The sequence below is a fragment of the Puntigrus tetrazona genome, chromosome 12 (genome assembly GCF_018831695.1).
Source record: "Puntigrus tetrazona isolate hp1 chromosome 12, ASM1883169v1, whole genome shotgun sequence".
Taxonomy (NCBI): domain Eukaryota; kingdom Metazoa; phylum Chordata; class Actinopteri; order Cypriniformes; family Cyprinidae; genus Puntigrus; species Puntigrus tetrazona.
The window spans coordinates 9308196-9335128 of NC_056710.1; the positions used below are offsets into that span (position 1 = coordinate 9308196).

The following is a 26933-nucleotide window of genomic DNA, read 5'->3' on the forward strand; positions in this document are numbered from 1 at the left end:
CAGAAAGAGAACACTCCATACAAAGTCCCCTTTTCTCTCTTTCCCTTCGTATTATATAAGAGGCATAACCCGGCGCATGCAGGCATGACGTAACCTGACACAGTCCGCAGTCTGCCTTTCCTCGTGTAAACAGCCTTTGCATCCCCAAAGGCTTGACCCAGTCCCAAGACCTCCTGCCTCCCGCAGTCCGTCTGCCTCTCAACATCCCTGCATGTTCCCCTCGCCTCGGCCCCCCGTTGCGCCTAAGCTACTTATTGTTCAGAATATTCCCATCCAGCCATTCACAAACACTCTGAGGGTCAGGAAGTGCTACTAAAAGTAGACACTGGGGTGGTTTTATAGGTTTTTCGGTGTGGTCAGGCAGTTGTATTCATATTTTGTTCAAATTAGGTTCGTATTTTCATTCGAGAGTGCAGAAAAACTTAACCTCTCCAGCAGTCTAAGCCTTCGTTGGTCTCTGTTAAATTCAAAGCCCACCACTGGAACCCATTTTGGTCTCTAAATATGGCCCATGGTGTTCCTTTTGCTCATTAAAGTGAAGAAAAAAATCTATTTAGTATTTCAAATCATGTTTTCCACATTTAACATAAAAACTCAAAGCATAAATCTCACTACGTTTTGATTATGTTTGCTAACATATTTTTAAAAATTGTCAATATGTAGCCTAACCTTTCTTGTCATTTATACAATTTTGAATATTTTCTTGAAAGAAGGCACAATTGCTTATAAAAAAAATGTTGTGGCTTAGAGGTAAGTAGAAGATGGAAGGATTCGGAGGCCCCGTTTCCCTCTTTCTTTCACTCTCCCTCTCTCTGCATGTCCTCACTTGACCCTAGTGAGTGGAGCTGAGGAAATGTGGGGAGAGAGAGGGAGGTTCTTACATAATGGGTTTATACGTGTGCAGTTATAAACACGTGTGTGTGGGAGGGAGGAGGGATACACACAGACAGACAGACCGAGTGGGGATGTGTCATAGTCAGTTTCTGTGTGTTACGAGCGAGGCAGTATGAAGGCTGGGAGGTCATGGCCAGAGATACTTGACTGTTTTTTATTGAAAGGACATGTAGAATGATCAATTGTGGGATGCTTTTCATTTTTATATAGCCCACATTTATTAAGATTTAAATGCAATATTTAAAACATACTTAGTGCACCTTAAGTAATAATGCAATAAGTAATAATAATGTCATTAGTAACGTACTCCATCATCATTCAGATTTATTTTTCAATTCATTCCTGTGAAGCAAAGCTGATTTTTTTTTAGTTACAATAGGAAACGCAAATAATTAGAAGTCGCAATAATATTTCACAATAGACTGTTTTTTTCCTGTGTTTTTAAAAAAAAATAAATCAGTCCTGATTAGCATAAGAGTCTCCTTTAAATAACATAAAAAATCTTACTGATTCCAAACTTTTGAACAGCAGTGTGTAATGTATACTTAATATTTAAAGTTCCCATATAATAAAGCTGGTGTAGTGTTGAAGAGATGTGCTCAAATAATTATAACTAATAATAATTGAGCTCCAATTATCATATATGCTTCATAATATGGACGTCAATAACAGCAATTTCGCTACACATTTTTCAAGCTATTTTCTGACAACATTTTTTTAACCTTAACTGAGCAGCACCCGACGCTAACCCCTGAATGTTTTATTGACTTATTTGACATCTCAGATATGTTTATCTAAACGTAAAAGACACAAATAAGAAATAAAAGAAGACAGGCCACAACATATGGCAAGTACAGCGCTATAAAAATAAAAAATTACGTCCAACAAACGACACATTGTTGAAGCTAGAAGGGATGTGAGATCACTTGAGAAAAAAAAAAATCTGAGGAGATTTTCTTTTAATCTCCATTATACTCCAGGAGAAACAGTTGAGATATTTTCTTCTTATGGGACACTTGCCTATTGCTGAGTGGAAAAATCCCACTGGAGTGGAATATGAGAATTAGAAAAAATATAGCAGCAAAAGAGGCGGGATGAGAGGGCAGGGCCTCAGTGTACAGAGCAAGATAATGATTGGCTGGGCAGAAAGCTGCCTTTATGAGATCACTGCCTCCACAACAGCTTCCACCCACAATGGGAATCAAGCTGTGCGTCCAGTCAGCCAGCACATTTCTCAATGAGAAACACCTCCAAATGTTTGATCCGGCAAAAAAAGTTCTCATGATATGAGGAACAAACAAGGGATAGTTCATACCTGTATGAGTTCCTTTTTTTGTGGAACATGAGATACATGAGAAATCTCTCTTTTTGGCAACAAACGTCTGTTTTCACAAAGAAAAGAAAGTTGTGCCGGTTTGGAATGACATAAAGGTCAATAAATAATGACAACTGTCAAACTATTCCAGCAATTAAATAAGTTAGAATGACTCTTCATGTATTTATTTATTTTCCTATCCACATCGTCTGTTTAGGCGAAGACTATTTCTAAACTACTTCTTGAATCTTTAAACTTCTCTGATAATGTAAAATTCCCTCTTCCAAAGATTTAGTCATCAGTGTTGCTCTTACGATCCTCTTGTTTAACAAAACTGCTCGGACAATCTGAATATATTAAAGTCATTAGGACGAGATAACATTTTTAATTCTTGGGTGAACCGTTCCTTTAAGGCCCCTTTCGTCCAATTTAAAAGAACATGAGAACGAGAAAGATTGATTTTGCCAATGGCTGATACACAACATCAAAGCTGCAAAGTACAGACAGTGTTAGGAAAATACTAAATGAGAAACATATTTCCGTAGTACAAAAGAGAGACAGGACAAAAGAAAGCTGTACCTTGTATATATATATATATATATATATATATATATATATATATATATATATATAAAAAAAGTGCACCCAGTTCAAGTACGAGCAAAAGAAAGCTTCCCACAAAAAGAACAAAAATAGGCCCGATAACACTCGTTCACACAACTCATATTTGATTGAGTTCATTATTCCGTTCTCGTATCTTAAAAGTAATCTGCCACTGCTATACTTCTATACAGTAAGCTGTCGAACAGAGACAGTAAATTGACAGAAGAGTGTTTATGAGAAGTGAGCAGACTTTCAATGAGTCTACGTAAAAATTGACATCCACAGAGACCCTCTTTGGCTACTGGCTCTCTGACAACGCCAGTCACAAAGCGCTGCCAAGCCTTCATGCTGAGGACAAATAATCAGAATTCCCCTTCAACCAAGGGCAGTTACACTCCCTTTGCTCTTGGCACGCGGTGAACATCGCAACCCGGGTCCTCAAAGGGATGATTTGTCATCAAGTGCTTTAGGAGTGTTGCGGCTTACGCTGAGCGATATCAAAATAACCGATACATCAGTGCGGCGCTCTCGCGAATCAAGAGTCCTGCATCTGCGACCTTGGACGAACTCCTGTACGGCCAGAACAGGAAAAGCAGGAGCTACCGTGCGGGATAATAGCAATAACAGACCAGGGAGTCCGGGATGTAAATTGAGTCACATATTTATTACATAAATATATAGTAAAATAGACCAGCGACAATTACCATAAAAATATCTTCCTTTAAAATCCTGACCATAAACAAAGAGTTTGAAAATCACACATTGACATTGACAAACACGCTGATTGTCTGGACCTGTCGAAAACAGCCCACCACAAGAAAACCTGACATCACACCACCCAAAAAACTAGGACTAGGATAGGCGCAGGGGGGTGAACGGGTGGTTGGCGTGATGGAGGTGTGGTGGAGTGAGAGGAGATCACAGTAGATATTTAGAGGTTTTGAGTGTATTCTTGTTGAGATATTCTGAGTTACACGTGTCCATTTGGCCCAGAGCTTGCATAAGCTTTCCTGCTCCTCCACACTAGTTGGAGAATGGATCCTAAAGACTTCCTGAACCTGGTCCAATCAGCTGAACGTTGAAACATGCCGTGCCGAGACTCTCAGAACATTATCTGCCCAACTCTGTATTGAACGCTACTGCGAAGCAGCTTCACATTTGATCAATTTCCTGCACTCCAGCCTCACCGTACATCTTTAGCTGCATCCGAGCGATGCGACTAGATTCCTCAAGACCCAGTACAATTATAACGAGGTGTAGTCCGACATCTCCAGCTCTTTCAGCAAATCATTTGTTAGCTGGCCTCTGATTGGTTAGGACTCCTGAGTGACTGCAGACTGTAAAAATGTGATGCGAGATTTGATCACAGTGAAGCTAGAAATATTTAGGCTACTTTTTTTCCTCATCCACAAACCACAAATGCACCATTTGCACAATGTCTGTGTCAACAGTAAACAATACTATACAAACAATTTGCATAAACACATTTAAATTTGGATACATTTTTGCATTTTTCAGTTCGTACCTGTAAGCCCACACAAATCGAATGTATTCAATATTTGGGATGTTTCGCTTTCAACTGCCGAATTTGGCTCCATTTAACACATCTTACCCTATTTAAAATCTATTACGCATATTTCCCCCCAAAATTAGTAAATAAAATGTGCAGGTTGTGTTTGGGCCTACGTATCAGGTACATCATCCAAGAGCAGCTGAACATATGGAAACTGTGGCATGTGGCCAGTGGACCACTGAGACGGAAAACTAGCAAAAGCAGAGCAAACATGACAGCAAAAACAGACATGCACATGTAATTTAGAGCCCAAAGGGAGTGCTAGCTGGAATAGAGAGAGATAGTAAAGACATGAACCCTTTTGTTTGCACCTGGATCGCAAACTAATTTTGCAGAATGTTCAAATGTCCAGAAGCACAGTACTGGAAATATCTTGGCAGAAAGGGCCCCCCCGCACTGTAAATCTCATTTATTGTTATTTAATAATCATGCATGCAAATCATCCAGTGTGCAAGCAGGGTTTATGTCCTGTAGGAACCAGCACAGATGCTGGAGAGCTGGGAAGGAAACGGGGAGGTTCGACTGAAGCACCCTTTGAGGCCTTATGAGCAAACCTGAGCAAGCCCACACTCAAACCACTCGCCTGAAAACCTGACAAACGCGTAGCTGTTTTATTGCATAATCTATGTGAGGTCATTCCTTAAGCGTCCTTATGTTTGGCGAGATACATTCCTTGCTGTCCATGCATAACCTTTTTAGAGATGACTCTACAAACACCATGTTCTCAAGGCATAACCTCACCAGCATGTCTAATCTCAAAACCCGACCAAACTGCAGAACTCTAGTGCAAAATGTACTTGGAACGACATTTGGTTTTGTGGGTAAAGTTATATCTGAGAAATCAAGTACCGTATCACTTCAGTTTCCCCTACCCACTTTAAACAATAAACCAAGCCCTGGAGACAGGTCTGATTGCGGGTCTGATCTCCGTGTGCACTCAATAAACTGCCATTTTGACACTTGATATTGTCTCTGGAGTCCTTAAGTGCGCTAAATTCACTCCAAAAGGCCCTCGGTTGTAAACAAAATAAAGAAATAAATAATAAAAAACACCAGAAAACTGCTACAGCTGCTGCAAAACAATGTGTTTAAGTTCCAAAAGAATAGCATTGGCTGTAGATCACCTAATAATATATATATATATATATATATATATATATATATATATATATATATATATATATATACACACACACACACACACACACACACACAGTACATTAGGCCTCAAAAGGTGAAGAGAACAGAAAGGCAGAAAAGCGAAGCATGAAGCCTAATAATTAAACAACAAAAGTACTTGCAAAAACATACAGTACAAAGCATGCACAGCACGCAGTTTATGAAAAGCCTTAAAATGTATGAGCTTTTGTCTACTGCAATCAATATCTTCACTGGCTTCTTGAAAAAACGTCAAGAAGCCAATCGTGTCCAAGAGATACAATTTAGAGAAAACGGACAAAACGGACAGTGTATAGAAATGGATAGGACCTACTTTCTGCTGCTCAAAATACAGAAAAGTGATCCAATTTTGACCACATTGTACTTAAAAGCTAACACAGATTTTCAAATTTCAGCAGGGCGCCAATTAAACTTCACTGTGGTGCTTCTGAAACTAGCGCACTATTAAAAGTCTTCATACCGGCCCCCAGTTCCTTCAGCACTGTTGCTGATTCGCGGATTGCGGTTCTAAGGTTTCTCCACTGTGTTAAAGCTCATAATAAAGACAGGGAGAACTGAAAGCCCATTCAGACTGATTGCAGTACAGCAGTTAATTGCAACTTCCTAATGTATGCAGTCTAAGTGCTGCCTGGCGGCTGAACGTGGAGAAACTTACTCATAAAAGCAAAGTTTATAATGGAACAGTCCTGCTGGATGTCAGGAAGAGAGTTAGTAGTAACTTACTCACAGGGTTCAAAATTGACTTTTACAACACTGGCAATTTCTAGAAACACTCCAACACGGTAGGTGGCAGTATTGCACCCTAAAGCTGGATGTTGCTCATTATAAATAAAAAAAAGAGAGATGACAATCCAGTGTATTGTCTTGAAGTCCACGTGAACCGAAAGTTTGCTACCGATTTTACTTTCGTATTTTGATGTACTTTAAGAAAAACTGAATATTGAGTGAAGATTATAGAGGTTATAGCTTGCTTTTTCTACTACGTAATGATTGGATATAGTTGACATCATCAAAGAAGGTCCGTCATTTTAGAGGGGATGAGCAGTTTCAGATTTGGATTAAACATTATGAAGGCAAACATTTGTTTTTTAATAAAATTTTTTTGTGGATTTATTTGCACGATTAAATTGTTCACCACAAAAACAAGATGTGAGCTACTAAATATAGTCAATTTTGATTTCACGCAGACTTTAAGAAACCTATCAATCTCCCTACATCCGTATTTGTATTAATACTATTATTTATTTTTTGCTGGAAACACAAAATCTATGTAAATATATATGCAATATGTAAATATGACTGATAGCGTTATTATTTTCAAACTTTATAAAAATCAGAATTTTTTTTTTGGTCCATGATCATATATTGAAAATCTAATACTGTCACAACCCTATTCAATATGTCAACACATAAAAAAAAAAAAAAAAAAAAAGTATGTTGCGAATATTATATAAACATACGGTCTAGTCTAATAAAACAAGGTGGTGAGGTTCTATTGCTGTCTTACGAAGCATCAGGCACATCCTGTAAGAGAAGCTGAATGAAATGAACACGTGGAAGCTTTGGCAGTTGGTCAGTGGACCGCTGAGAGGAAACAGCATTAATATGACAGCAAAACAGATGTGTGCGTGCAGGTCTGTTAATGTTGATAGAACTGCGAGAATAAGATGGCCTTGATACATCGACCCTTCTATATAGATCCTGGCTGTTGGATGCATTTTATTGTATTTACAATATGTCATTTTAAAAACATCCCACATAAAATGTCCTGAAAGCAAACCTGAGCAAGGCCGAACCAAAAGCACCCATTGTGAAACCTGACAAGCGTTGCATAAGAGTCCCGAGATAGCTTTCTTTGCATAATATTACCATCACAAATGGTTTTGTGTGATTGGCTACATGCATTTGTGTGCAAACATTCCTTTCTGTCTCTGCATATAGTTTTCTCTCATGGCTTGACAGAATCGTCTCTGTACACAATACCAGCAGCCCGTTTAATCTGACTGAACAGAACATTCAAACTAAACTCTGGTGCAAAAGTAAATTTAGATAACAGCTATTTTACAGCATGCGCGACCATTTTAGCCTTGAATAGCTACACGAAATAACAACCAAAGCCCAGAAACAGATCTGATTTGGAGTATCTCCACGTGCACTTTTTCATACCTGCCATATTGAAACTAACCAGGACCATTTTTCTATCATAAACTGCCAAATTTTCTCTCCAAGTAAACTGACAGTTGGCATATAATTACACCCGTTTATAACTCAGATTCCTTCGACTTCAAAAAAAAAGCCCAATCATGTGCAATAAAATAAAAACACAGAAAAAACAGACAAAGCTAATGAATCTGTTGCACATGTGGTGAGCAAGAGCAACAGCTCGAGAGTAAAAACTTGCGGAATAGCTCTCCATTAGCAACAGGAAAATCATTAGTGATTCTATTTAAAGATGGACCTAAAAACAAATTATTGACCTCATTTCCCTTTCTGCCATTTTCCATTTTCCAACCTGACACCGTACACTCAGCGTGAACTGCTATGCTCCTCCAGGAAATATTTCATATATTTGATTTTATACGGCACCAGCAGAGCCTCAAAGCGTGTCCAAGGGGTCATTATAAATAGCAAACACACACAAAAAAAACTCACTCACACCCACCAGCAGACACATATTCACAGCACAGAAGCATGCGCACAGAAAACACACAGCGCACAAGTCCAAACCAATGTCAGGAGACAAAAAAACATACGCTTAAACATCTAGTGTTTCACTTTTGTGGAAACTTCTGTAGTGATGATTGTTGCCATGTTTCGCTCCCATGTGAATGTACTGTGTAATTTGTTCACATATTTTAAAGGTGCACTTTTTCAAGATTATGTAAAGAACACTTTTTTGATTCATTTTGAAAATGCATATAAAATATTTGAAATGTACAGTAGCCTAATAAAAACGGGGCGCTTCATGGAGTTTGCCATTTTAAGATGACATGACCAACTGAATGGTACTCAATTTTCTTGTTAACCCAACTATTATCATCAACAGAATAATATCAGAAAACAGAAAACAGCACATTTATATAGCATTTCATCCACACCAGTAGGTGTCAGCATGAGTCCAAAAGGGTTTCATAAGTGCTTCAGAAAAATATACTTAGTGCACCTTTAAGTAGGACAGGTTTGACTGGATCCGTTTCCACTGCATGCTTGTGTATCAAAACTATGCTTTGCAGAAATACAAAGGCTCGCTGTTTTAACGATTAGATAGGCAGAGATGTGTTCTCACCAAGCTTTTCACGAGCCCCACTGAAGCAGCCCCAAGAGTGCAGGAGAAATGTGTGTGAGAGAGAGACTGATGAACACTAAAAAGAAGACCACAGGACAAGAACACTGAAAGCACATCTTCAACTCAGAGAGCAAAGAATGATGAGCTAACAAGAAGGCATGGCTGGAATTTTTCAACATTTATTAAAAAAAAGTTTGTTATATTTCCTTTTTTTTTGTCTTTTTTTTATTTTGTTGATACCTGAGAGAATCCTTCAATAGCTTTCCTTTCCAGTCTCATTTAAAACAGCTGTGGTACGGACATCATCCCCGCTCTCTGCTCAAACTCTCATGGCTGGGTGCATTTTGCACATGAGCACTTGTTCATATTCACAAACACAGTCCAATCGAATGAAGGCGCAATCAAAGGAAATGAGAAAATGAAGGCTTTGACGTCACAGTGGTGAGGGCGGCCCAAACCAACTCAAATGTTCAAAAACAGAGTGCTTCTTGATTATTTTCATTTCGTTTGGGGCTTTCGATATATTGTGTTAAAGCTGAAGTGTGCGATTTCTGTGCCACTAGTGTCATTAAATGGAACTGCGGGTTTCCAAGCACTCCCCTCTTCTGCTATTGGCTAGATAAAACTGATAGCCCCGCCCCAAACTCTCACCATTGGTTGAGCTGTTGCTAGGCTGGTGAAATGTTTTGATAGTGCCACAGAGGCACATTGTTTTTGGTGAAATCAGCCTAGAAATTAATTACTGTAATAATGAAGTATTTTAACATATAAAGTACTTGATTTTGCATGTATATATATATATATATATATATATATATATATATATATATATATATATATATATATATATATATATATATAAAAAGACACACTTCAGCTTTGACTGAGTTTGGTCTGATATTCAGTTAGACAGCTGAGAGGGGAAAGAATTGGAACTAATTTGAACATTTCTTGGTCGACCAAGGAATAGCCGCAGGTAGTACCAATCCACCGAACCATGAGAGCATTCGACGCAAACACATACATAGAAACACAAATGCAGTCCCTCCTCAGCGGATGACATCATCGGAGATGAGAGGAAAGTTGAACTAGCGCCCTCAAATGTTCGTGAGGTTTGACAAAGCAGGTCTCAGGCAGCAGTTAGGGCCATCCTTTCCTTGACTATGACACTGACTGATGAACAGACAAACTGACTGAGGCTCATGCAGTTGCGGTGGGTGGGACTCTGGGAGGGGGAGTGTTTAGAGGCATGTCCGCTAATCTGGGGTCAATGACACAGTCATCATGCTATCAGAGGGTTTAGCATTGCATAGACATTCTTGCTTCTGGGCATTTTTTGTCTTTCTTTAAATAAACACAAAATTTTGTTAAAAAAAAAAAGAAAAAAAAAAAAGGGCGAGAAACAAAACTACACCACCACTACCACCAAAGCGAAACAAAACCAGTATCTACTGTTCTCCTCTGAAGAAACTGATTGGCAGTAGCGAGGCCAGCTAATAAGTGCTTCTGGGTACCAGACCATACCCACCTACTGTACGTCTCTACCAGCAATCTGACCTTGCGAACAAATGTAGGTCTAGCTACCCTGTCGAAAAAGAGCGGTTTGAGTGCGGGGGCAGAGGGTTGCGGAGGCACAGGGTTGGATTTTTTGAATTTCATGGGGCACTTCTTCTTCATGTTTGTATTGAACATGCACGTTTGCGAGTGCGCTGAAGCACACATACAGATGTGTGAAGCATTTACATAGCTACGTAAGCAGATTTACTTTACAAAAGCGGCGGGATCAGCCGGCTGCGTTCTGGCCTCGACATCCAGTATGTGACGGTTGCATATGGTTAACACATAGTGATTTAATCTTTCAATATCTTTTTCGTTTCGTATTTACATCCTTGGTTATGGCCAAAAAACTTGTAAAAGTACAAAAAAGAAAAACAAAACAAAACAAAACACAAGTATTGCACCTTGAAGGCGGGCAATATACGCTTAGTAAGCTGTTTGTGTAACATCATTTTGACAGCACTGTCCACTCTTGCTGGTGACCTGAAGTGAGGTTCTAGTTCCCGGGCTCGGTTCCAGCCCAGTCCTGTCAGCTACATTCAATACCACGGAGCGCTCTCTGCTGTCACGGATGCACACGACTCCCTTTCCAGCCTTCCAGCCACACCGCGTCCCGTCAGCTCCCATCAGCTCCCATCACAGCCCGTCGCATCAGCACTGGTGACACCGTTCTCGAACGGAGGCTAATGCATGCAACTGGTGCAAATCCAAAACGGATGGGCTTTCGAGGTTGAAGGAGGGGGCTGTGTGCCTCCACGATCACATGAGCGCTCATGGGCACATACACCCCATCGTACAGTTCAACACATGCACTGGACGCACTTTGACACAAGTGCCACGCAGATAAGCACTCCTCCCAAGTTCATTTAAGCTTTGTGTTGTGTGAGGTATGAGAAGATTGTGTTTCAGTTTTTTTTTTTTTTTTTTTTTTCTCAGTTTCTGTTGCATTATTTCTCATGTTTTTTTTTTCTAAGTCTTCTTTCATAAAAAAAGAAAACAAAATATAAAAAAGAAAATATTCCTGTTTCTTGTTGTAAATTCCTCTTGATAAAAAGACGAAGGACAGATACACAGACAAACAGAGCAGTCGACTTATCATTACAAACTATAGTGAGGTGAAAAAGAGGTGAAATTCTCTAGTTTACACTGCACGCATGGTCAAAAAGTGACTACGGCTGTTGTTTTTCTCTCTTACATAGAGCAGTTAAGCATTGAAAACGAACACACACATTTCAGTTCAAAACAAAAAGAAAGAAACGAACAGCTCAAGCTCCGAGATTTGAACTCTTTGTTCTGGAGTCATTTTTTTTATTTGTTTTCTGGGTTTGTAATTCTTTTATTATATCTTTTTTTTCTTTTTCTATCTCTCTCAAATAAAATTAGAAGGTAAAGCAGCATCGAAACCCTTGCGTTCACTCCATCAGCCAATCACAACCACTGCTGCGTCACTCCTATTCCAAGATGGAACTCCATGTAGAGTGTTTACGGAATGCTTAAAGTTCCTCTCGCTCTGATTGGCTGTCTTCCTTCCGAACCTCTTTATAGAGCAACTTCTCATCCTGGCTCTGTCATTCAGCTGCTCCTCGTTCACATTCATTCGGTGCTGCCATTCTTTGCATGGCTTGGCCGCTCCTTTGTCTCACAAAGGAAAAGCCCGTTTCTGTTGGGTATTCGTCTCAAGCCACTTCTGGCTTCTAGGGGAGCGGGGACACAGAGGTCTGTTCGCGAATTTGTGTTTGAGTGTTTCGTTCGTCATTTGTTGCGGGCATTGCTTGACTTAATACTGACTCTGAGGGTGTGCTCAGGAGCACATGTAGGTGTGGCCTCTGTTTGACAGAGAGGTTGGGGGCGTGTCCTTGGAAAACATTTGACTGAGTTGAAGGAGCTGGAGGGTGGGACCCATCATGCCTTAGTGCAAAAACTCCTTTAAAGGTGCCAGGGGTTGAATAGTCTCTGAAGATTTGGCTCTTTCAAAGCTAAGTGCTATCATTCAACTGCTAGCTTCTCCACGTCCCCTGCCTTACCATGAAGAAACCAGCCGACTCCTAGCTCCGCTTTGCAAATTACTGCTTGGTATTGAGAAAAAAAAGAAACCGGGATAGACCCATTCGGTCCAGGCCTGGCCACCTTGGGTCCTTCATCTGTAGTTCTCTCCACGGCTCCTCTTCGTAGTCAGCGGCATGTACGGTTTAGTTCGCCGTCTGCTGAAAACTAGCTTCCGTTTTGACGGAAATCAAATTGACACTTGGTCCCACACAAAAAAAAAAACAAACAAAAAGCCTACGCAGAATTGTTTTTTCTCTCAGCCCAAAGTGAAGAGACCTCTGAGAAATCTGACAGGCTATGATGAGGAATGGCAGGCCCTCCTGTCTACAGTGGTATTTCAACGTAACTGAGAAGAAACTGTGTCTGTGAGTGTTTCTATCCTGGCTGTCAGTGTGTGTGTAAATGTGTGTGTGTGTGTGTGCGTGTGGCTGAGGGTAGCTGCCCTGTGTCCAGAGGTGAGGTAGAACCTGTCAGCACAGAGGCAGTCTAAGAGCCACAGCCAGCCGAAGGTGTGCCCACATTTGAGGTAAAACAAAAACAACACAAAGAAAAAACATCAACGACAGCCAGTCCGCCATGGCCCGTCAGGAGTGTGCGTGTGAGTTCGCACAGACCGGGCAACAGTAGCATCTGAGCGGAACACAGATGGGCTGGACTGAACTCTCAAAGCCCTGCATGGGAGTCCAGAACTACAGCACTGCAGTGCATACAGTAAAAATGAGGCATTCGAGTTTTGAGGTGTGTGTTTTAGTACGTTGTGTGTGTTGGGTCTGGGAGTACGTTAATACTGGCTCCCTTCCGACATCTGTAAAACACACAAATCAGTGCGAATTGGAGGTGTAGGGGCGCCTGGATTTTCTCTCTCTCTGCGTGACTTTCCTGGGACAAAGAGAGGCTCTGGGAACCCACAAATAAGCCCAGACAATGGCAAGAATGAACCGCACACGAAGTCACTGAGCGGCACCCCTGAATGGAGCACTAAAATGGCAACCGATAGCTTTCAACGGTCCTTGTCCTACAGAGAAGGGAGGGGGGTATATTCTCGGAAAGTCCCAAATCATTTTGAGTAGCTTTATTTAAATATAGCACCTGATTTGGTTCACAAAAATTCCTCCCGTTCCACACACAGGCTCAATATCAAAAGAGAATCACGAGGTCTGTTAAAGAAAATCCATGTTAGCGCGAAGCTTGAGATACCGACGGTTAAGCTCACGAGAACGCTGAGATTTCAATCGACAAAATGTACTGACCACTTCACGACCTGGCGGAGGAATCTATATGCCAGCTGCCATCCAGTCTTAGCAGAGGGCGCCTCCAGTGGTGACGTGACAGTAGTGCAGTCTGCACGTGTACAAATGCATACAAGCTCATTTGAGTCGCATAAGTACTGCATCTGTAAGCACACTTACAGGAGTGTGTGTGTGTGTGTGTGTAGATGTATATTCTGTGTCTAAGGTGTTGGTAAACCAGTATAAGACATCATGCAGAGACAGAAGGGCCACGCGTGGAGATTTTAGTGGATGAGGGAGGGCTGTTTTGTGAAAAAAAAAAAAAGTTGTCGACTTAAACCCCCGTATGAAAGCCTTTCTGAAGATGACCCCTGCCAATGCAGCTGCTGCTGGTGAGTTTGGTGCATGGATAGGGGTGAGACGGGTTGAGGAACACGGGTTACAAAACGTTGATTCTCCTGCCGCAGTTCGCTGGGACGTCACACGTCCTGATCCTCGAAGACCTCCAGGAAAAGAGGGGGGAAGAGTTCAGTGGGGCATTCCACCTTCATGTGCAGGAAGCGACTGGCGTGGCAGGCCCCGATCATGCGCAGGTCCGTCACCTTCATCAGCAGCTTGGGCCAGAAATGAGGAATGTTGTGCTTGCGATAGTTGATGTAGTGTTCGAACGCTAGAAGGTACATCTCCTGACACTTCTCGATCTTCTCCACACATGTCAAGCCTGTTCGATCTGAAGAGACCAACCAGAGAAGATGCCAAGTCAATACTTATTATACGACCATTACAGGATTGTAGCAAAATATATTATTTAGTCTTGTTAGTTTTCACACAGAAAAAAGGTGAAATACCTCTCAACAACTACAATATGAATCAACTACCACGTTCTAAAACCTAGTTTGCTCCCTTAACTCTTTCACTGCCAAACACAGAAATTTTAGTTTTTTCTGTTATACATACTATTGTGAATCTCCCGAATTAGTCTAGAAAGTGTTGATCAAGATCAGAAAAACACATAAACGAGTGATCTCATATGTAAGCATATGCATATGAACAAAAATAAAATACCATTATTAACCACGTACAAATGAAAACTGCCTAATATTGCTGAGTGAACTGTCAATCCAGAAAATGGTAGGGGCCTGCGCAGGCTTTGGGAGTAGGCTATTGATGGAAGCCATATACTGCATCTTTGCCTTGATAATATTACTGAATATAATCTAGATGTAGTATTTGATAACTTTTTTCTTAAAATGTTGCTTTTTTTAATGAAACCTACCAATATTAAAGTCTTTATGGAAAAAAAAAAATCAAAAGCTTGAAGCTATAATAGCTAGTGGTGGTTACAAAAATGGTGGGAAAAGAGTTAATCATCAACATTCCCGGGCATCAAATGAACAGTACAGATACAAAGTATTCAATATTTTTAAATAATATTTGAAAAAACCCCAACAACAGCCCCACACAACAAAGTAAGTGCATACTTTTCAGACATAATGCTGTCAAAATCGCTCTATTTTGTCAACTAAAAAAAGATCCAAACAAATACTTTCATTTATCAAGTATACATGATCTTACAAAACAAAACATCTATGTAGAACCACATTTTATACAGGTTCTACAACTATATGATTGCATCCAGGTGGCTTGTTTTAACCTTTATGCAGCTCAACAAAGCGATTTCTCTTGCTTTGATCCTCAACTATTTGCCTTTGTTCCCCTTTTTCAAGTCGCTTTGGATAAAAGTGTTTGATAAATGCTTAAATGTAAATTTCCAGAACCCAGCTGTTGCTCTGCTGGGGTTCCCTGGATTCTTATTCATCTGAGGAGTGCTGTTTATGTCATGTAGTTATTATTAACAGACTTGATGCCTACATATACGTTCTATTTCAGGTTAGTATGCTACAATAGAAGGCAGCTGCCTATGTAGGCAGCAGACAGTGAGGCAGCACACTAGCTTTAGAAACTGAACTTAACAGACCTCTTAAATCCCTACAGCTGTTTCCAGTTTTGAGAATTTTCTTTCTTTACTGTAATGTTACCGTAATGTTTCCTCTCTCACCTGAGCTCATAAGCAGTACGGCCTGCAGCAGGGCCACTTCTGTGTCATCCAGGTTGAACTGTGCCAAACTCTTGCCTAGGTCAAAGATGGCATCAGACACAACACCCAGCCCTCCATTCTTTAGCTGCTCTCGTTTGACAGCCATCTCTCCGCTTAGGGTCAAGGTCTCGCTTTCTGGGTCATACCGAACTGCAGCACGTAGGGACATAATCTCCATACAGCAGCCCTTCAGCAAGATGATCTGATCCTCACAAGGCAGCTACAGAAATTAGAAATCACATGATAATACGTGCTATATATATATATATATATATATACACACACACACACACATTACTACATTACTAGTAAATTATTATTATTAAACAATGCAATGACACAATAACAACAAATTGTGTATTTTAATAGTAGGTGATATAAAATATTATCTTAAAATATTATATTTTTTGCATTTTTGACCAATTTTATATTTACACAACACAGCATGAAGAAGTTATTATGTCACATTGTATAAATGCATTTAAAAAATTACAGTGTCTTACAGGAATACTTAAATGCATGTATTAATGTGTTAACTTTGACAGCCATAATTATGTACTGGCAAAGAATGATGACCCAAACACAAAAAGGAACCGAGGAGAGGGGAAAAAAAATCAGAAGGCTGAAGTAGTATTTACATTGACATATAAAACGTTTCACATCATTTACAAAAGCAACAAAAAGTAAAGTACCGTTCAGTATTATGTTTTTGTATTAGTCTGTCTGGGTGCTTATTCCAAAACATGGAAAATGCAGCAGGCATAGCGCTCAAATGAGAGGCTGTGGGTATGCGTGTATGGCATGGTGAATTTATGGTGTAGACAATAATAAATTTGTTGCCATAAGGGTGTTGTGTAGTCTACTATGCAAGAATGTTCACACTTGCGGTTGAAGGAGAGTTGGTGAATGCTGAATATGGAGAGAATGCCACTATAGCTATGACTGATGTAATGTGGCAATATCACACACACATTCACCAAAGCCACAACTGTACAATTCATCCTAACATGATAGCTAGCACATACATACAAACCCACCCACGCTGACATATTCCAGAAAAACATGTTTTTAGCTGAATAATTTGGCAACTATTAAAAATAACACAAATCTGAGAAGGACCGCAGCATATTTTCTGCTAATTAGGCCAATGGACACTAATATACTCTAATTACATAGCGTAATTTGACAAGCTAATTACTACAAAACAAAACACCTCCAATAGGGTGTAAAATAAGGAAAAATAACAAAAGCATATCCTAATTGCACACTTACCTCCGAAAACATGGGCAGTTTTTTGGCAAAGTCAACGACACGTGTGATGGCTGGGGTGATGATCTTAGTAAACTCGCTGAAGGCCTCCAAATCCACTTTGTCCCCATCTGATGTAGGGGCCACCGGAGACTGTCCGATGTCCTCCGGCTGCAGACAAAGACAGAGAGTTAAGTGTGACTGTAACTTTGGGCTTTTAAAACAAGCAACAATGTGTTTCCACTGAAGACTATTGGAATGGATGTACAGATACACCGAACGAGACGCATGTGTGAGGTCTGGCTTTCCAGTTATGCAGGCTGATAGCCTTGGAAAACCACAGCGTTTAGTTTCCTCAGGGTGGATTAGAGGTCAGCCATGTAAAAACTCTGGACAAACGGCCAAGTAGCCCTGGCATCTGGAGCTACATTCTATGTATGCAGTAACAGGCATGTAACATGAGTCAGAATAGAGGTAATTATAAGTACTCAAGAGGCAGAGCTGCAATTACAGCATTACACGTTGGCCACCGCATATGTATTTTTTGAATTCGAGACATGGCTTTGACTCATGGACGGCATATCTGCAGTCCGTTTCTGCTGCAGTCAACTAAAAATAATATATATTAGGGCTGTCAGTTTAACACGTTAACTTCATTAATTAGTTATGAAAAAATAACACACCTAAAAAAAACAGTGAAAGACTGTTGACAGATATGATGCAGGGTAACAACTCCATAAAGGCAGTTATGTCCTAGAATTCAAGATATTGGGGCAAAAATAGCCTTGTATAGAGTTTTTGTCTCATATTAATATCTCATTATAAGTGATATCACATAAGCTGCATACCGTGAGTGTAAATGTGATTTTACATAGCAGTTCAATAAATAATAAGTTCATATTGTGTCATATTTTAAACAAAATGCAGTCTTATTTTTACTCTATTTTCTAAGAAAATATTACCCTTAAAGACACAGCAGAATTGCTATATATCGCTGAGCAATACAAATGCAATTTGTTTCTGAATTAATCTGTATTTTGAACAAATTGTGTAAACCAATGAATTAATAGCCTATTCATAAATTGAGTCGTTTAATTCATTCCTGAATTATCTTGTTCCATTGTTCCATATATATATATATATATATATATATATATATATATATATGCAGCATAAGACTATTACTACATATTACTAGAATTTAATATATTTGTATTTATCAAAATGGTAAATAAAAAAACAAACAACATAACATGAATCTATCCATGACTTCTTACAGAAGTAATTCTGTACAACTAGCATCAATCCAATCTAAAAAAAATTACATTTTAAAACATGTCCATGTGGTGGACGTCACCCCTTGCGGCACAAATGCGACAGTCCCTAAAGACTTCAAACTGTGCAATAACATTGATTTCTTTGTTTCTGATAAAAGAGACAGACAGCAATAAACAAAGGCAATGAAATCAAGACAAGACTGCTGAAAAAAAGTACAGTGCTGGCCTACAAACAAACGCTATTCTGTTTCATTCTGAGGCAGCGAGAGCAAAAGGTTCAGGACACTTCATCTGGTACAGACAAGCTGGTTGAATAGTTACACCCATTAATATAACCTAAATTCACCCAATAGCTGATAGGAAGCCTTCATGTAAAGTATACAGATCAGAAATTAAAACGCAGACAGCACAGAGCATATAAAACACAAAGGAATCTGTTTCGGAAAAGTGCCTCTGAGGAACTTCTGCCGGCCGTTTAAGATTTGTGTGTTTGTGTTTACATGCGCTGTCTCAGACGAAAAAGAACTGTTTTAACTGTGCCGCACTGGTGTATTTGTGTAAGTTTTAACAAGCATGAACCAAAGTGTGAGTGTGTGTGTGTGTCTCCTTCCTTCAGGAGGTGGGGGTAGTGCTGGATATGTCCCAAAGCAGCCTTTGCCTGTAAGACCCTAGTGTAAACTATCCCCTCTGCTGGTCCACCCTGGCCTTCTCACTGCTGAGAACTTGGCACTGCGCTTTCTCACTACAGAGATCTTAAGACAGCCCAGTTGGACTACCGACAGGATGGAATGAGTGTTCCCATGGTGAAAAAGAGGCTGCAGTTTATCGGGGTCATTCGGGGTCTCGGCCTTGCACTGTTATAGGAGGCATATCTTAGTAGTAAAGGTTATATAGGCTGAATTCTTTATGGGCCGTTTTATAGGAGTTCTCAGCCGACAGGGGAAGTGGTTTCTCTGTCCCCTGTGGCTGATCGTCACAGGGTCTAGCGCAAGCCGAATGTTTAGATTGGTGTGCGCCAGGGCTTTGATAGTGCTCGAAAACGCTGGGAAGCGGCTGGTGTTTGGTGGGCTCAGAAAACCACCTTCGGTTCTACAATGGAGAATATCCAAATCAGCCCTTCTGCTGGGATATTGTGATTGTAAGAACCAGAAGGGTATAAGTGACATTTTGAGTGAAATGGATATATATATATATATATATATATATATATATATATATATATATATATATATAAAATTTTAGTTTTGACACTTTGAGAGAAATGTCACTTATGCCTTTCTGGTTCTTAAAAGAATTGATTTTGTTCTTACAATGAAAGTAAATCATCACTAGACCTCATAAAAAAACCCAAAAAATAAACAAACAAAGACTGCAAAGAAGAAAAACGTTTGGAAAGATATGAGTGTGAGAAAATTCCAACAGATTTATTTATTTTCTTTCCATTAAATATCAACAAGTCTTTCAGATATCCATAGCCTGTGTCTCTTTTAATCCATTTTCTCTTCCTTTATCCTGCCATTATTCACAGTGGGTGGTATATTGTCTGAGCGAATGACCGATAATACTGTCTAAACTCTTTTTCCTTCCTTCTTCATAAACAGAGGCGCTTGTACAAAGGCCCTGCATGGCAACGCTGCATTCCTGTTATACCCGTCACTAACAGTTGCTTTAACGCTCGCTGTTGCCCGGTCACAACTGATATGTGCAGGCTGGTATTGTCACTCATTACATTGATTAGCAAGCTGTGTAAACAAATGCTAATCTGTACTGACAGAAAAGGCCATGGTGATGGGCTAAACTGAAAATAAAATGTAGCAGGCAGACACGCGTTTTCTACATTCTACCTAAATATTTGTTTTTCCTTGAAATTTAGAAACTACTGTTTTCAAGCTATTATATATTTCTAATACTTTCTGGGTTGTAAAGTTTAAATTTAGGGTTTAACAGCTGTGTTTTCATAACCTGTGTATTTTTTAACATAAACTTATGTGTATTTGAGTTTAAGCGCAATAAGACATGAAAGATAACCGATCTTAAGTAGTCACGTGCAGTTTGACAGCTTTGGATATGTGCGCTCCAAAAACCAGAAAATTTGAAGTTTAATTAATTTTAAATTAGTAATTAAAAAAAAACACGTTTAGCAGAGTATCTGGCACAGTTCTATTCTAAAAAAGGGGATGTGGACCAGCAACTCATTAGCATATAAAGAGATATGCACGAAAAGTGTTTCGGCTTCCACTCAAAATAGGCATTTTCAAAATGATGTAATATATGATTTGTGGGGTGTTTTGAGCTAAAACTTTACAGACACATTCTGGAGACCTCTCACTGTACAAAGATGAAACTCCACATTTTCCAGTTCACGAAGGCTTTGAGTTTCAGATACTAAAAAAAAAAGTATTTTCTTTAAACTACATAAAAACCCTTGCCAGACCCACAAAATTACCCCAAATGTTGTCCCAAGTAGTCAAACACGTTTGTCCGAACAAAGAATTTCATGTTCTTGCTTACCAGGAACTTGCGTTTCTGTTTCCAGTGAGAGCCCTGTGCATTGGTGTGACGGTGAGCTTCTGTCACCATACGGATCAGCTCCCACTCAGAGCTGGTTGGTTCTGGCCGATTCTTCAGGGATTTAACCATCTCCTCCTTCTTCCGCTTCTCACGATTCTCCTCGATCAAGCGCCGCTTCGCAACCCGTTTGGAGTCATCCAGAACCACTACACCAAGGAGAAAAATGGGTTCATTCTTCCAGCCGAGTGATGCATGAATCAACAGATCGATTTTAGTTATCGTCATATAAGTGGCTTTTCTATTTACATTTCACTTTATAGATGTTTAGACATTTTTTCCCGGAAAACAAGACAAACACTGAATAACGAAATGATTCTGAGGTGCAGAATGGCAGTGACAGAGCGAGTAAGAGCATCCGGGAAAGATCAAAGTAGAAACGAGACATCCATAAAACATTATAGAACAGAGGGAGAGAGAGGGAGTGACAGAGGAAAAAGAAATGTGGTCTGGGTTGAACATGTGCTGTACATATGTGAGGCATATGGACATATGTAAGGGAAACCCCAGAATGAGCACTTCAGTTTGCATAAGATTAATGTACATTCGCTGTCAGCATGCATTTGTATATGTAAGCAGCAGGACTGCGTTCGTGATCCAGTACGGTGAGGTCCAAGCGTCTGGTGGAGACGCTTCTGTTTTCAGTTATTTTCTAATTTAGTAATATTTAATTACTAATAACATTGATTTAGAAATATAAGAACACTGCTGAAGATGAGTGAACAGACGTACAGGTCCCCTTGTGCGTTTTGATTTTCTGTGTGCGGTTTTGCATGTTTGGTGATTTTGCATGTTATTTGCGTGAGCGTGGTGGGAGGTCACTCACGGTCCATGGCCATGCCCACGGCGATGCACTTCTTGAAGCGACACAGCTGGCACTGGTTGCGGGTGATCTTGTCAATGATGCAGCAGCCATCGTACTTACAGGAGTAAGAGGGGTGGAGGTTCTTCTGGATGGTGCGCCTGAAGAAGCCCTGAGAAAAGAAAAATATCCAAATTATTTATTAGAAAAGCAACCCTGTGTATGATAAACAACTTTGTTTTAAGCGCAGACCTTCATAATCGCACAAAAGAAGAAAATTTGCCAATAATGTAAGAAATATTATTAATTTATTTAATCCAAAAAATACTTAAATTAAGAACATTTTTTGCATTAATTGGTAATAATATGCTTTTTAGAGCATGCTCTTATTTAGGAAATTAAAAACAAGTAGAGTTGTTAAAAATGCTAACATTTATTTTAGCAATCATTCAATACAAGAGCAAAAACTAACAGGCTTTTAATGCATTTCTAGAAAATTCCTAAACCCCAAACAGAGCAACTATAAAATATGCATATCCATTAGTAAAGGAGCAATATAAGATGCATATCCATTGCATACAAAATAAAAGTGCATACAAAATGAAAGTATATATATATATATATATATATGTGTGTGTGTGTGTGTGTGTGTTTATTATGTACATATGAATACACACCAATTATTGTATATATTTACAAAAATGCTTTATGTTTATATATTAAATATATTTATATATCATATACATTTTTATTAAAATAAGTATACATGCAAATTGTATTATATGATGCGATTAACTGCAATTTATCATTGCCCAGCGCTATTGCTGACAAAAGTCTGATCAGAAAATGTAACCTTTCTGGCCCCCTTTTATTGCAGCGATGGAACCTGCTAACTCTCGAGAGCTCTTCAAATCAGCCTGTTTAGGCAGGAGCCCCAGTCAAAGACTTGCACAGCACAGTTGTCACTCACAATTCGCTCTCTTCATGTAGAGAGACAGACAGTGGATAAGATGGTTGGCGCTGTTCTTAGGCTTGTGATTTGACAGGATTGAGAATGATAGGAGTATAAGTTTCACAAATGACAACAGGATGTTTTGTTGAACAGATCAGACCCGCGCCACACCATAAGTCTACGCGAGGTGACAGTCTAGTCTGTTTATATATGTGTGGGGCCGAGGTGTCTGTTAACACTGTGAACAAGACACAGTAGAGATGTCGTACCTTACAGCCCTCGCAGGTGATGCAGCGGTAGTGATAACCGGTAGCTTTGTCTCCACACACCACACACGGCTCATCCTTCTCCAGATAGCTGGGGATGTACCCTACCATACACAAAATACATCTAATGTTAACTAATAGCAACAAACAAGTACAGATATCAGCAATAAACATTAAACATAAAAAGCTCCTATCTTCATTTGCATAGAAGCTTTTCATAATTACAGACAATGTCCGTATATTAACTCAAGCGATTAATAATGTTTGGGGGCAGAAACTGGGAAAATGTTAGAAAACGTGATATCAAATTTAGTTTAGAGTTGCAATACGCACTTCAGACCTGTCTGAATACCTCTTTAAGTCTTGTTAATCTTGACTCGTTAAAGCCCTACAGAGGCCAGAGTGAGTCAGAGTGTCGCTTTACAGCGTTTAAGGTCTCTCGTCTTAAACTAGTTAACTGCCTTCATGCAGATTTTGCGAAGCCCTTTCATAGACAATAAACAAATTATTAATTGCAATACATGCTATTGCATTCAGGAAGGAGAAACGGTCCACTGCCCACTATTTCAGTAAATACTGTATACACAACCAAGTTGGAGTTAACTAAATACATTTTGAATACTCTACATGACAGTATATTTATAATAGAAGAAGAGATTATTATTGTGAAATATTACTATAATTTAAAATTTTGTTAATTCAGAAATCTCCAACTTACTAATATGGTGTTACTAATGTTTTCAACAGCTCAGTTGAAATATTTTGGTCAAATGGTGAATTCTTTTCATTATTATTATTATTATTATTTAAACACAGCATTGTATTGAAATAGTAATATTTTGTAACCATATAAATGTCTTTACTAGCATTGTTGATCAGATGAACGAATCTTTGCTAGATAAAACAGACCACAAACCTTTCAAAAATAGCCCATGAACTACTGTAAAAAACAATAAAACTAAACTAAAATAAATGTATGTGATTTGTAGGGTTTAAGGGCAATGCAAGTGTTTTATTGAGTAAAACTCTGAATACATTTTTCATTCACATCTGTTTTTAGATCAGTACAGGAAAGGTTACTTTATTTTGTCAAAAAGAAAAAAAGTTCCAGTTTTTACAAAGCTAAAATACTAGCTATTTTTCTTCAAGATAATCCATTCTGAAAACTAAAATAGATGAAAAGAAAATGAAAAATGTTTCCTCAACATCTGCAAAAGTTACCAGCAGGTGGTGCAAAAATGGGGCCAAACAAAACTTCAGACTATTTAAAAGTAATGTAAAGTATTACGTTTTTATTGGGATGCCTTTTATAGACTTGTGTTAAGCTATCATTCTTTTTAACAACGTACCCTTTATAAAAAAATATAACACTAAGCAGCAGTGTAGGTTAACATGCAGCAGCAAATCTTACACCCCACTGCTTTTAGCATCTTTCTTTCCCAAGTGAATGCGACACCACCGGTATTGGAAAACTAAAAGGTTAGAGAGACGGGCATAAAATTGCAGCTCGTGGAGGCCTGCTGGGCCTCAACCAAGCAGAGATGAGGTGAGGTGAGTGACTTCTTCAGCTGAAAACCACCCCTTACCCCCAAGCAAAGTTAATTCTTACAGAGCCCTTTAGCCTGGGAGAGAGATCGCTTAACATGAGTTATGATATCCTAAAGGAGGATCGCTAGAACATCACATAACAACAAATCTATTGAGCTAGCTCATGCTGGAGTTGTTATGAGGAGGATCATGGGACGACTGAAAACCCTTCTCTCCCTCTAGGACCGCTTTTTAGAAATGTGCAGTCAGTAATGCATTCTGGGAGGACAGAGGAGTGATAAGCCTACTGCTGCGGCTCTAGGCGTATCTTCTGTGAGACGTCTTACCAGACATGCTCTTCACCGAACACTGGCTGTTCTTTCTCTTTCTTTTCGGGCCATCGAGCCACCTGGAAAAACAAAAAAACGAGCAGAGAGGCGGAGAGAAAGAGGTTGGTATTAGTACATTCCACAAAGATGGCACACAGGAAGTCTTTGTGCTGATTTGATGTCTGCAATTCCCTGTGGTATCACTTTATATTTTTAACCAGCACACATTCAGCTCCAAGTGCTCCAACTACATGACAACCCTGTCATTTTGATTTGACGGAGTGAGGATCACGAAAAAGAAGATTGCAAATACAGACAACTGTCAGAGCTACGATGCACGTGCTCCTGACACGTTCATGTCCCGAATGCACAAGGACCGAGCTCGTTCCATTCTCTCTTTTTAATGAGACTTCACTTTAACACCAGAAACTACAAATATAGGCATTGTGGATGTTTTATTTAAAGACAGTGTTACTTTGGGGTTTAAATAAAGATTTTGACCTTTGACAGTTTTTTTTGTTTTGTTTTTAGAGTTTAGGGGTACAGTCGAACAGCATTTTTTGCCTTATGTGCTATTGTTCCTATTAATTAGTTTTAATATACACTCATTTTTAAATATCTAAACATTAAAAATTTATATGAACATACCTAAATAAAATAAAAAAGGCCAAAAAGCACAAGAAAAAACTCAGTGATTTAGCATATAGCGACAAAGCAACTGGAAGCTGCAGATTTCCAATAACTCGCATTAATAATTATTATTGAAATAATATAGCTTTTTTTTTTTTTAAAAGGCCTCTTCTCTGATATGAATGATTAATTGTTCATAATTTTAACAATTCCCAATAAAAATAATAGTAATATTTTCAAACAATGATTTAACCACAATAAAGAATCATGAAATCATTTTAAATATGATTTGACAATAAAATAAATAAATAAATAAAAGGCTTAAAAGGTTTATTACCTATGTTTTAAAAAAATATAAGTTTTTAATCTTCATTAAAAAATAACAAAATGAGGTTAAAAATTGTACAATACTTCAGATTGTTAAAATAAAAAATCTCTGCAAAATGCATTGTTATGAACATATTTTTAAAATATATATATTTTTTTATGTCTTCTGATGTCCAGTTTTGCCCACCGGCAACATCATGTCATCCAGCTGTAAGAACACTCATTGTGGCTGAAAATGCAAAAACTTTCACACAGACTTTCAGCACTAAAATGATCGAACATCATTAATTATCAATGAGAGCCGGCGATTTCCGGAATCAGAGACACAGAGAGTTGCTGATGTAACAAAGATGAGCAGGGCAAATGAGCAGTGATGCAATGCGGCAACTACCAATGAGACTGCAGTGGGCGATCCGACTTATACAGATGGACAATACAGGCACTCTACGACCTCCAGCAACATATAAGTGTGAATGCCACAGTCTCCGGGTACGTGGAGTCTGGCTGTGATTAAAGGGCTGGACCGGCCCAGCTCTACGTTGGAAGAAAGACATCAGAGTTATGTAACGAGTGTCCAAACAATGCAGGCAAATCTGTTAGCATTCGGTGCTAGTCTTTCAACACCCCTTCAACACCTTTTCCGTCGCTAACGCTAATGCTAGCCTCTTTAAATATCCATCAGAGAGAGCTTGATTTCTCAAAGTTGGGCTGGTTTAACTCCACATGATAACAGTAAGAGTGTATACGCTTGATCATGAGTTGGATTTGATGTTGAAATTAATTTAAACATCAAAACCTGTAGAGGTGGACGTCTTTGAAGTTACATAACAGCGCTTGTTATACTTAAAAAAAAAAAAAAAAAAAAAAAAAAAAAAAAAAAAAAACTGTACAGTACAGTATCATTAATACTGTAGTACTTTGCAATACAGCCTCAGTTTATGTATTTACGTGCTATTCTAAGAGTCCAAATGGTACTTTTTGTTAGCGTCTCGAGGTTGCCCTTTTCTCATTTGATACAATCTTCTGGAAATTACCAAGAGAACACAAAACAAGGTTCATGTGATGCGCTCCCTTAAGCCATCGCGATGTCACACACATAAACACAGAGAAGGCCATCTTTGTTCAAAGCCATGGGGAAAAAATTATAAAAGGTTCAAAGTCTAATACTGGCTTGTGTGTTCTTTCGCTCGTCACATTGTTTTTGTCATTTGCCGTATTGATTCTGCA

The 26933-nt window shown here is 39.1% G+C and overlaps 1 protein-coding gene across 4 annotated transcripts in view; it reads right to left on the reverse strand.

Annotated features, from left to right (window-relative positions):
• Positions 1 to 3457: 3457 nt before the first annotated feature.
• Positions 3458 to 26933, reverse strand: part of thrab (thyroid hormone receptor alpha b) — a 628197-nt gene continuing 604721 nt past the window's right edge. For all 4 annotated transcript variants that reach the window (XM_043253352.1, XM_043253351.1, XM_043253353.1 and 1 more), the window contains 7 exons: positions 24768 to 24829; positions 22897 to 22997; positions 21700 to 21847; positions 20817 to 21022; positions 17053 to 17199; positions 15742 to 16000; positions 3458 to 14412 (listed from right to left, as the gene is read on the reverse strand). In XM_043253352.1, the coding sequence (XP_043109287.1) occupies positions 14162 to 14412; positions 15742 to 16000; positions 17053 to 17199; positions 20817 to 21022; positions 21700 to 21847; positions 22897 to 22997; positions 24768 to 24829 (1174 nt within the window). In that variant the 3' untranslated portion in view covers positions 3458 to 14161. The remainder of the gene's footprint in view (positions 14413 to 15741; positions 16001 to 17052; positions 17200 to 20816; positions 21023 to 21699; positions 21848 to 22896; positions 22998 to 24767; positions 24830 to 26933) is intronic.